An 11,303-nucleotide genomic window follows, 5' to 3' on the forward strand; every position below is an offset into this window, starting at 1 on the left:
AGTATGGGAACAGGAAGAAAATGAGCAGTAACAGTTCAGTGTGTCACTTTTCATTCCAGAATGGAGGAGTTTATACTTGTGGACTCAGTTCAGTATGTGTCTTTCGCCCTGTCCATACATCCCACGTTGGGGGGGGGGGGCGGTGTGTGTGTGTGTGTGTGTGTGTGTGTGTGTGTGTGTGTGTGTGTGTGTGTGTGTAGATACAGAGAGAGACGGAGAGAGAAAGAGATGTGTTTGTGTGTGTGTGTTCATTTCTATATGTATAAAACCTCTACTAGGTTATGGTTCTCTCTACCCAGCATGCAGAAAGGCCAATAAAAAGGCTTTAAAAACAGATATACTACGTGCCCTTGGACTTAACCTCTTCATGCTTCAGATTCCTTATCTGTAAAATTGGAATGATAGTAGTAACTCTCACAGGACTTCTGTAAAGCATTTACACTCAGTATGTCCTTGTGACTTTCAAAGTAAGCTTTAAATGTGTACCTGTTTGCTTATTTCCTGTTAACTCCATGAGGTGTAGTTTTACTGTTACAGTATATGTTTTTGAAATGAGGATACACAAGTGAAGATATACCTGATGGTCACAAAACTGTGGCAGAGCTGGCATTTGAACCTGGATTTCCAGCATCAAGACGCTCCAGATCACTTCACCAGTGACTATTTATCGACCTCCTAATTCTCAGGGGGCAAACCTCTATCGTACTTGCTGACCAGTCCCCAGAACCTGCATAGAGATCGTTCATGTTTTATTCTTGGTGTGAACTTTTTCTTTTATTGAGGCCTGACATTATCTAGGGTAAGGTGTACATCTTAATAAATTCTGCATGAATGTACACTTGTGTGTTAACCTCTGCCCAGATTAAGATCATTGGTTTTTAAATTGAAGTGGTGGGGTTTTGACAAGTTTGAGGAGCCACATTGGGAGGGCTTCCTTCCTCTCTTCTCCCATAGCAGCCATGCTCTTCCTATTTGCTCTATTTCTTGATGGTGTTCCTAATGCCTACAGAAACTTATTTGTTTCCGATAACCCACGTAGTGTTTATTTGCTCTGTCTGCAGTGGGCTTGGGATGAGTTTGAAGGTCTCTTCAAGCAGCCAGCAGAAAACGTCAACCAGTACCTAATGTGAGTAGGTCTGTCCAAATCCTCGCTCACCCTGTCTCCTGCCTGTCAGTCAGAGCATTCTGTAACCAGTGTAACACTTAGGACCTGGCCTACTTTTCGAATAAACTAATGATTCCTTGGGCCTTATAACTTTGGGAGTCAGCACTGACTTTTCACGGAGTTAAGCTCACTCTGGGATCACTGTGTAATTCTGAGTTTGTGTCCCCTCTAATTCTAGATAGAGATTCAACGTTTGTGGAGCAAACACTGTACCTGGAAGGCACCCAACGCCTGGAGGTGCTGGAGGCTGTGCAGCGCAGCCTGGTGCTTCAGCGGCCATATACGTGGGCTGACTCTGTGACCTGGGCTTACTACCACTGGCACACCCAGTACTCCAACAACATCAGGCAGCTGCTGCACAACTTTCCTCCGAACCTGGTATTACACTCTCGTGGGGTCCGTTTGTCAGAATAGGCTTACTGGAAGCAGTTTGCTACACGCTTTTGACATGATTCATTGCAGTTAATCCAGTTGTGGCAAGCCCACCAAGTCCCAGAGATCTCATAAAATGATTAAGCGAGTGATTTTTGAAGTCAAAGACCTGTTCCTCCCAACCTCTCTCCTCTACCTGCCCATCCCTGTTCTCTCAAGCGAGATACTTGGTACCTGTTTCCCTTAGACATGAGATGAGTCATTCCAGATTCCCAGTCAGGGCTACAGAGATTGTAGAAGAGAAGTTTTGGTGTTAAGAGCACAGGACCTAGGTGAGTTCAAGTCTCAACTGCATTTGATATTGGGACTAATCATGTATTTCCTCTCTGTACCTCAGTATCCTCACGTAGGACGTAGGAATAATGGTGACCTAATTTCATGAGAGTTTTATGAGGGCTAATTGATATTTATTAAGTTAATAAATTAATCATGTTAGTACATGCCTGGCAATCCATAAAATTTTCATAAATAGCTCTGTGTCTGGCACAAAGTGAGTGCCCAGCGATATACTAAGTTGGGACTTCCGGGCTTGAAAATGAAGAGTGACAATTATCAGAAAGACCTCTCCTCTCAGGTCCCACTCCCCCCAATCGTTCTGTTTTCCTAGCTTACAAGCTCAGGAGCCCCTTTCTGGTCTGGGCCTAAGCGCTGTCCACACCCGCTCATCTTTGATGTCAGCAATGTAAGTCTCCTCCCTCGGGTCTCCTACAGTCGGGTACAATGTGGGTACGTGGATGGGAAGGAGGCTGCGGCTCCTTAGGTGAGTACTGATATGCTTACCCCTCCATACCTTGCCTTCTCTTAGCCCCTGCATCTGGACTACGTGATAGCTGCTGCCAACCTGTTTGCCCAGACCTATGGGCTGAGGGGCTCTCAGGACCGAGCTGCTGTGACCATACTCATTCAGTCTGTGCAAGTCCCTGAGTTCACCCCGAAGTCTGGTGTCAAGATCCATGTTTCTGACCAGGAGCTGCAGACCACTTCCTGTGTTGGTGAGGGTGTTTAACTGGTTGGCCTAGAGCTAGCGTCCTACTTATCACCTATCTATGCAAGCCTCCTCTGTACTTGTGTTCTGCCACTGGCTCTGCTCTGAGATCTCAGGCCTGAGATTTATCCACACTGTCCTCTGGTGCTTGCTTCTTCCAATTTAAAATAAGGCTGGTTGGTTGAGGCAAATTCTCTGATGCGCTACTACTTTGTTCTTCCCACTCTTTCTCTCTCAGGTGCACCAGCTGTCCATCTCTTTTCTGTGTGTGTGTTTGCTTTGTTTTGTTCTTTCCTCTGTTTCTTTTTGTGTTCATATGCAGGGACAAATGGATAGGATCTTTACCAGTAGCCTCTCTGCCTTGATTTCTTCCTTGGTTCATTTCATTATAGATCTCCTCATCCTCCTCCCCACCTTCCTTTGGTATGCCTCTTTACCCTATTTTTTTTTATTAATTTATGTATTTATTTTGGCTGTGTTGGGTCTTCGCTTCTGTGCAAGGGCTTTCTCTAGTTGCGGTGAGCGGGGGCCACCCTTCATCGTGGTGCGCGGGCCTCTCACTGTCGCGGCCTCTCTTGTTGCGGAGCACAGGCTCCAGACGCGCAGGCTCAGTAGTTGTGGCTCACGGGCCCAGTTGCTCCGCGGCATGTGGGATGCTCCCAGACCAGGGCTCGAACCCGTGTCCCCTGCACTGGCAGGCAGATTCTCAACCAGTGCGCCACCAGGGAAGGCCTACCCTATTTTTAACCTCCATGTATCTTTCCTCATCTCCCTCTCTAGATAGCCCTCCTCATCTCTCCATCTATAACTACCCCCCAACTCAAATTTCCCTCCCTCTCCCCTATCCTGTCTCATGCTCTGTAAGTCTTCCTCTACATTTTATCTTCTTTGTATATATGCTTCAATTTCTTCGTCTGTGTATGTCTCCCCTCCTCATATATCTCCCACATTTCCCGTCCCAAATAACTACTCTCTCATGTTCCTCTTCTTATATTTTCTTTATATATCTCCCTACGTGTCTCCCTTTCAGGTATTTTGTACTTTCTCATTCTCTGTACATTCTCTTAATCTTCACCTTTATTCCCCTTGGTCCCCCTCTTCAAATTTTCTCAGGTTTATCCCATTTCATATTACTCTCTTCTTTGCTGTCTGTGCATTTTCCCCCAGTGCCCCTTTCTGTATCTTTTATCCCTCTGTCTCCTGTTTTCCCTTATATCTTCCTTCATGTCTCCCTTTCTCTCTCTATGTCTTTCTCTTTCAGTTATGTTCTCGTTGACATCCTTTTTTTTAAAAATGTGGTAAGAAACACAAAAGATTTACCATCTTAACCGTCTTTAGATATAGTAGACTTCCATTTTGGAAGGCTTAATATTTCATTGAATGGATTTTTAAGGCTTAATATTTCATTGGATGGATAGATCACGTTTTTCTATCCACTCATTCATCAGTGAACAACTTCTGTTGCTTTCACCTCATACCTCTTACGATTAGTGCTGCTGTCTACATCCTTTCTTAGTGGCTTTATCTGTTTCCCTCAGTGTCTCTAGATATATCTCCATGTCCCACACATCTGTCTGCCTTTTTCTTTTCTGAGGTGTTTTCTGCCCTGTCTTTCCCCCTTCTTTTTACTCTTTCCCACGATGTCTCTCCTTTCAAATCCTTTATCTGCCTGAACATCTCTGCCCCACCCTGGACTCCTGCTTTCACCTCAGACCCTGACCTGGGATCTAACATGTATCTAAGGACTAACATGTATTATGACCTCCCTTTCCGCAGATGATAACCGCCTGCAGGAGCTCAAGGCCATGCTGCCCAGCCCAGAGAGCCTCCCTGGGTTCAAGATGTACCCCATCAACTTTGAGAAGGTGCTGTGATGGGGACCTTCAACAGCGTAGGAGGACGGGCTGAGCCATCCTAAGCTTTTGTGGGGATTACAGGCCTGCCACATGGCCCAATTATCTTTTGTGGTCTGGGCCAGTATTTGGCTGGTCCGGCAGGTAATTGAGGTAAATATACCTCAGTCCCCAGTATCCAGGAAACCTTTTTTTCCTTTAACTCTGTCTCTCCTGTTCTTCCTCTGTCTCCACTCACAATAGGATGATGACAGCAACTTTCACATGGATTTCGTTGTGGCTGCATCCAGTCTCCGGGCGGAGAACTATAACATTCCCCCTGCTGACCGGCATAAGGTAACAATAGTCTAGACCTAAGCTTGCACCATTTTCCAAGTTCGAGTCTGCCACATTTGACCTCTTCTGTAGACCTTGAACATCTCTAACAACTACATCTGCTCATCACCTTCTGCGTTACAGAGCAAGTTGATTGCAGGGAAGATCATTCCAGCCATTGCCACAACCACAGCAGCTATAGTTGGCCTTGCATGTCTGGAGCTGTACAAGGTGGTGCAGGGACACCAAGAGCTTGAGTCCTATAAGAGCAGCTTCATCAACTTGGCCCTGCCCTTTTTCAGCTTCTCTGAGCCCCTTGCCCCACACCATCACCAGGTAAGGGCTTGCTTTTACAGAAACCTTTGGTGTTGCCCATCAGTGAGTGACTGTGTGTGTGTGTGTGTGTGTGTGTGTGTGTGTGTGTGTAGAGGTTGTGTGTATCTTATCTCCGTAGAACTGGCTCTGGTGAGAGGCTTTCTTTAATTTTGTGTATCCTTTGTTCATTGGTTGAACCTGTGCAAAGTAGGAATGGAACTGGCATGTTTGTGAAATAAAGAGGAGCATATGATCTGGGCTTGCTCCCGTTTTACTCTTTGTGCTTTACTCTGTGCTTTGTCCCACAGTACTATAACCAGCAGTGGACATTGTGGGATCGCTTTGAGGTCCAGGGGCTGCAGCCTAATGGTGAAGAGATGACCCTCAAGCAGTTCCTTGACTACTTTAAGGTAGGGCCCTTTCACTCACTGCACCTGTGGTGTTGGTTGCCCAGGTTACTGGTACTGTCCATCACAGTGACACTGTTGCCCCTCCTCCTTTCCACCCTCTTCAGACAGAGCACAAGTTAGAGATCACCATGCTGTGCCAAGGTAGATCCATGCTCTACTCCTTTTTCATGACAGCAAGCAAGCTCAAGGAACAGTTGGATCAGCCGTGAGTCGGGCCAGTGGGAAAGCAGAAACAGGTCCTGCCTGGGGTGGGAAGCATCAGCTAGCTATGCGACTCATGTTCACTGTTCTCCTTACTTTAGTTGTCTCCGTAAGTCCTTTTCTCTCTTTCTACTTCCCTGACCCTCTTTTTCCTCACCCCAGGATGACAGCAATAGTGAGACGAGTATCAAAGCAAAAGCTGGGACACCACATTCAAGCACTGGTGCTTGAGCTGTGCTGCAACGACGAGAGCGGCGAGGGTGTGGAGGTCCCCTATGTACGATACACCATTCGCTGATCCCCTCTACACCCACCTACCTCATTCTCAGTCAAGTCAATCTATTTCCGTTTCTCTCATAGTTGTGGCCAACGCTGAGCCTTAAGTTCTTCTGAGAACTTTTTGTTGTTGTTGCTGCTTTCTAATGTTTGGAGTTGGAATTCTTAATAAAGAGTTATTAATCCGAGTGTGTCATATCCTTCTTTGGTCAAAGGCCTGTATCCTGTTGTCTGTGAGAAAGACCAGTCTTTCTTCAGCTCTGTAGGTTCAGGTGATAATACAAAAGGCTCAGCCTCTCCGCACCAGCATGGAATTCACCTCACATCCAAGCTTATGAGAAAAGATTAAATCCAACTGTTCTGGTAAATCATTGGTTTGCAATTTTTTCCTTTGTCCTCTCTGTTTAAAAAGAAATAGAGGGGGAGTTGAGGAAGATGGTGGAAGAGTAAGACGCAGAGATCACCATCCTCCCCACAGATACACCAGAAATACATCTACACGTGACACAACTCCTACAGAACACCTACTGAACGCTGGCAGAAGACCTCAGACATCCCAAAAGGCAAGAAAGTCCCCACATACCTGGATAGGGCAGAAGAAAAAAAGAAAAAACAGAGACAAAAGGATAGGGACGGGACCTGCACCAGTGGGAGGGAGCTGTGAGGGAGGAAAGGCTTCCACACACGAGGAGCCCCTTTGCGGGCGGAGACTGCGGGAGGTGGAGCGGGGGGCTTCGGGGCCGCGGAGGAGAGCACAGCAACGGGTGCGGAGGGCAAAGCGGGGAGGTTCCCGCACAGAGTGTCGGTGCTGACTGGCACTCACCAGCGCGAGAGGCTGGTCTGCTCACCGGCCCGGGTGGGTGCGGCTGGGAGCTGAGGCTCGGGCTTCTGTCGGAGCACAGGGAGGGGACTGGGGTTGGCGGCGTGAACACAGCCTGCAGGGGTTAGTGCACCACGGCTAGCCAGGAGGGAGTCCGGGGAAAAGTCTGGACCTGCCGAAGAGGCAAGAGACTTTTTCTTGCCTCTTTGTTTCCTGGTGCACGAGGAGAGGGGTTTAAGATCGCTGCTTAAAGGAGCTCCAGAGACGCGCGCGAGCCGCGGCTAACAGCGCGGACCCCAGAGACGGGCATGAGACGCTAAGGCTGCTGCTGCCGCCACCAAAAAGCCTGTGTGCAAGCACAGGTTACTATCCACACCCACTTTCCGGGAGCCCGTGTAGCCTGCCACTGCCAGCGTCCCGGGATCCAGGGACAACTTCCCCGGGAGAACACACGGCGCGCCGCAGGCTGGTGCAACGTCCCGCTGGCCTCTGCCGCCGCAGGCCCGCCCAGCACTCCGTGCCCCTCCCTCCCCTGGCCTGAGTGAGCGAGAGACCCAGAATCCGCGGCTCCTTTAACCCCGTCCTGTCTGAGCTAAGAACAGACGCCCTCCTGCGACCTACACGCAGAGGCGGGGCCAAATCCGAAGCTGAGCCCCTGTGAGCTGTGAGAACAAAGAAGAGAAAGGGAAATCTCTCCCAGCAGCCTCAGAATCAGTGGATTAAAGCTCCACAATCAGCTTGATGTACCTGCATCTGTGGAATACCTGAATAGACAACGAATCATCCCAAATTGAGGAGGTGGACTTTGGGAGCAAGATTTATGATTTTTTCCCCTTTTCCTCTTTTTGTGTGTATGTATATGCTTCTGTGTGAGATTTTGTCTGTATAGCTTTGCTTTCACCATTTGTCCTTCCGTTTTTGTTTTGTTTTTTTCACTTAAAAATTTTTTTCTTAATATTTTTGTATTTTAATACATTTATTTTATTTTATCCCCTTTCTTCCTTTCTTTCTTTCTTTCTTTCTCTCTCTCTCTTTCTTTCTTTCTTTCCTTCTTTCTTTCTTTCTTTCTATTTTTTCTCCCTTTTTTTCTGAGCCGTGTAGAGGACAGGCTCTTGGTGCTCCAGCCAGGCATCAGGGCTGTGCCTCTGAGGTGGGAGAGCCAATTTCAGGACAGGTCCACAACAGACCTCCCAGCTCCACATAATATAAAACGGCAAAAATCTCCCAGAGATCTCCATCTCAACACCAACACCCAGCTTCACTCAACGACCAGCAAGCTACAGTGCTGGACACCCTATGCCAAACAACTAGCAAGACAGGAAGACAACCCCACCCATTAGCAGACAGGCTGCCTAAAATCATAATAAGTCCACAGACACCCCAAAACACACCACCAGACGTGGACCTACCCACCAGAAACACAAGATACAGACTCATCCACGGGAAAACAGGCACTAGTCCCCTCCACCAGGAGGCCAACACAACCTACTGAACCAACTTTAGCCACTGGGGGGAGACACCAAATACAATGGGAAATATGAACCATCAACCTGAAAAGAGGAAACCCCAAACACAGGAAGATAAGCAAAATGAGAAGACAGAAAAAGAGTAGATGAAGGAGCAAGGTAAAAACCCACCGGACCTAACAAATGAAGAGAAAATAGGCAGTCTACCTGAAAAAGAATTCAGAATAATGATAGTAAAGATGATCCAAAATCTGTGAAATAGAATAGAGAAAATGCAAGAAACATTTAACAAAGATCTAGAAGAACTAAAGAAGAAACAAGCAATGATGAAAAACACAATAAATTAAGTTAAAAATACTCTAGAAGGGATCAATAGCAGAATAACTGAGGCAGGAGAATGGATAAGTGACCTGGAAGATAAAGTAGTGGAAATAACTACTGCAGAGCAGAATAAAGAAAAAGAATGAATAGAATTGCAGACAGTCTCAGGGATCTCTGGGACAACATTACACACACCAACATTCGAATTATAGGGGTCCCAGAAGAAGAAGAGAAAAAGAAAGGAACTGAGAAAATATTTGAAGAGATTATAGCTAAAAACTTCCATAATATGGGGAATGAAATAGTTAATCAAATCCAGGAAGCACAGAGAGTCCCATCGAGGATAAATCCAAGGGGAAACACGACAGGACACATATTAATCAAACTGTCAAAAATTAAATACAAAGAAAACATATTAAAAGCAGCAAGGGAAAAAAAAAAAACAAATAACACACAAGGGAATCCCCATCAGGTTAACAGCGGATTTTTCAGCAGAAACTCTGCAAGCCGGAAGGGAGTGGCAGGACATACTTAAAGTGATGAAGGAGAAAAACCTACAACCAAGATTACTCTACGCAGCAAGGATCTCATTCAGATTTGAAGGAGAAATTAAAACCTTTACAGACAAGTAAAAGCTGACAGAGCTCAGCACCACCAAACCAGCTTTACAACAAATGCTAAAGGAACTTCTCTAGGCAAGAAATACAAGACAAGGAAAAGACCTACAATAACAAACCCAGAACAATTAAGAAATGGAAATGGGAACATACATATCGATAACTACTTTAAATGTAAATGGATTAAATGTTCACACCAAAAGACACAGAGTGGCTGAATGGATACAAAAACAAGACCCATATATATGCTGTCTACAGGAGACCCACTTCAGACGTAGAGACACATACAGACTGAAAGTGAGGGGATGGGAAAAGGTATTCCATGCAAATGTCAATCAAAAGAAAGCTGGAGTAGCAATTCTCATAGCAGAAAAAAATAGACTTTAAAATAAAGACTATTAAAAGAGACGAAGAAGGACAGTACAAAATGATCAAGGGATCGATCCAAGAAGAAGATATAACAATTGTAAATATTTATGCACCAAACATAGGAGCACCTCAATACATAAGGCACACACTAACAGCCATAAGAAGGGAAATTGACAGTAACACATTCATAGTAGGGGACTTTAACACCCCACTTTCACCAATGGACTGATCATCCAAAATGAAAATAAATAAGGAAACACAGGCATTAAATGATACATTAAACAAGATGGACTTAATTGATATTTATAGGACATTCCATCCTAAAACAACAGAATACACATTTTCCTCAAATGCACATGGAACATTCTCCAGGATAGATCATATCTTGGGTCATAAATCAAGTCCTGGTAAATTTAAGAAAATTGAAATTGTATCAAGTATCTTTTCTGACCACAATGCTATGAGACTAGATAGCAATTACAGGAAAAGATCTGCATAAAATACAAAAACATGGAGGCTAAAGAATACACTACTTAATAACGAAGTGATCAGTGGAGAAATCAAAGAGGAAATCAAAAAATACCTAGAAACAAATGACAATGGAGACACGACGACCCAAAACCTATGGGATGCAGCAAAAGCCGTTCTAAGAGGGAAGTTTATAGCAATACAATCCTACCTTAAGAAACAGGAAACATCTCAAATAAACAACCCAAACTTGCATCTAAATCTATAAGAGAAAGAAGAACAAAAAAACTCCAGAGGTTGCAGAAGGGAAGAAATCATAAAGATCAGATCAGAAATAAACGAAAAAGAAATGAAGGAAACGATAGCAAAGATCCATAAAACTAAAAGATGGTTCTTTGAGAAGATAAACAAAATTGATAAACCATTAGTGAGACTCGTCAAGAAAAAAAAGGAGAAGATTCAAATCAATAGAAATAGAAATGAGAAAGGAGAAGTAACAACTGACACTGCAGATATACAAAAGATCATGAGAGATTACTACAAGCAACTCTATGCTAATAATATGGACAACCTGGAAGAAATGGACAAATTCTTAGAAATGCACAACGTGCAAAGACTGAATCAGGAAGAAATAGAAAATATGAACAGACCAATCACAAGCACTGAACTTGAAACTGTGATTAAAAATCTTCCAACAAACAAAAGCCCAGGACCAGATGGCTTCTCAGGCGAATTCTATCAAACATTTAGAGAAGAGCTAACACCTATCCTTCTCAAACTCTTCCAGAATATAGCAGAGGTAGGAACATTTCCAAACATGTTCTACGAGGCCACCATGACCCTGATACCAAAACCAGACAAAGATGTCACAAAGAAAGATTAGTACAGGCCAATATCACTGACGAACATAAATGCAAAAATCCTCAACAAAATACTAGCAAACGGAATCCCACAGCACATTAAAAGGATGATACACTATGATCAAGTGGGGTTTATTCTAGGAATGCAAGAATTCTTCAATATATGCGAATCAACCAATGTCATATACCATATTAACAATTGAAGGAGAAAAACCATATGATAATCTCAATAGATGAGAGAAAGCTTTCGAGAAAATTCAATACCTATTTATGATAAGAACACTGCAGGAAGTAGGCACAGAGGTAAGTTTCCTCAACATAAAGAAGGCCATATATGACAAACCCACAGCCAACATCGTCCTCAATGGTGAAAAACTGAAACGATTTCCTATAAGATCAGGAAGAAGGCAAGGTTGCCCACTGTCACCAC

General features: G+C 44.6%; 1 protein-coding gene across 1 annotated transcript in view; it reads left to right on the plus strand.

Annotated features, from left to right (window-relative positions):
* Positions 1 to 6,133, plus strand: part of LOC115849737 (ubiquitin-like modifier-activating enzyme 1) — a 120,431-nt gene extending 114,298 nt beyond the window's left edge. The window contains 10 exon segments of the mRNA XM_060293115.1: positions 1,062 to 1,126; positions 1,348 to 1,543; positions 2,205 to 2,279; positions 2,403 to 2,589; positions 4,359 to 4,447; positions 4,679 to 4,771; positions 4,895 to 5,086; positions 5,374 to 5,475; positions 5,580 to 5,680; positions 5,839 to 6,133. Coding sequence (XP_060149098.1) covers positions 1,062 to 1,126; positions 1,348 to 1,543; positions 2,205 to 2,279; positions 2,403 to 2,589; positions 4,359 to 4,447; positions 4,679 to 4,771; positions 4,895 to 5,086; positions 5,374 to 5,475; positions 5,580 to 5,680; positions 5,839 to 5,974 — 1,236 coding nt within the window. The 3' untranslated portion in view covers positions 5,975 to 6,133.
* The last annotated feature ends 5,170 nt before the right edge of the window (positions 6,134 to 11,303 follow it).

The sequence above is a fragment of the Globicephala melas genome, chromosome Y (assembly GCF_963455315.2).
Source record: "Globicephala melas chromosome Y, mGloMel1.2, whole genome shotgun sequence".
Classification (NCBI taxonomy): Eukaryota; Metazoa; Chordata; class Mammalia; order Artiodactyla; family Delphinidae; genus Globicephala; species Globicephala melas.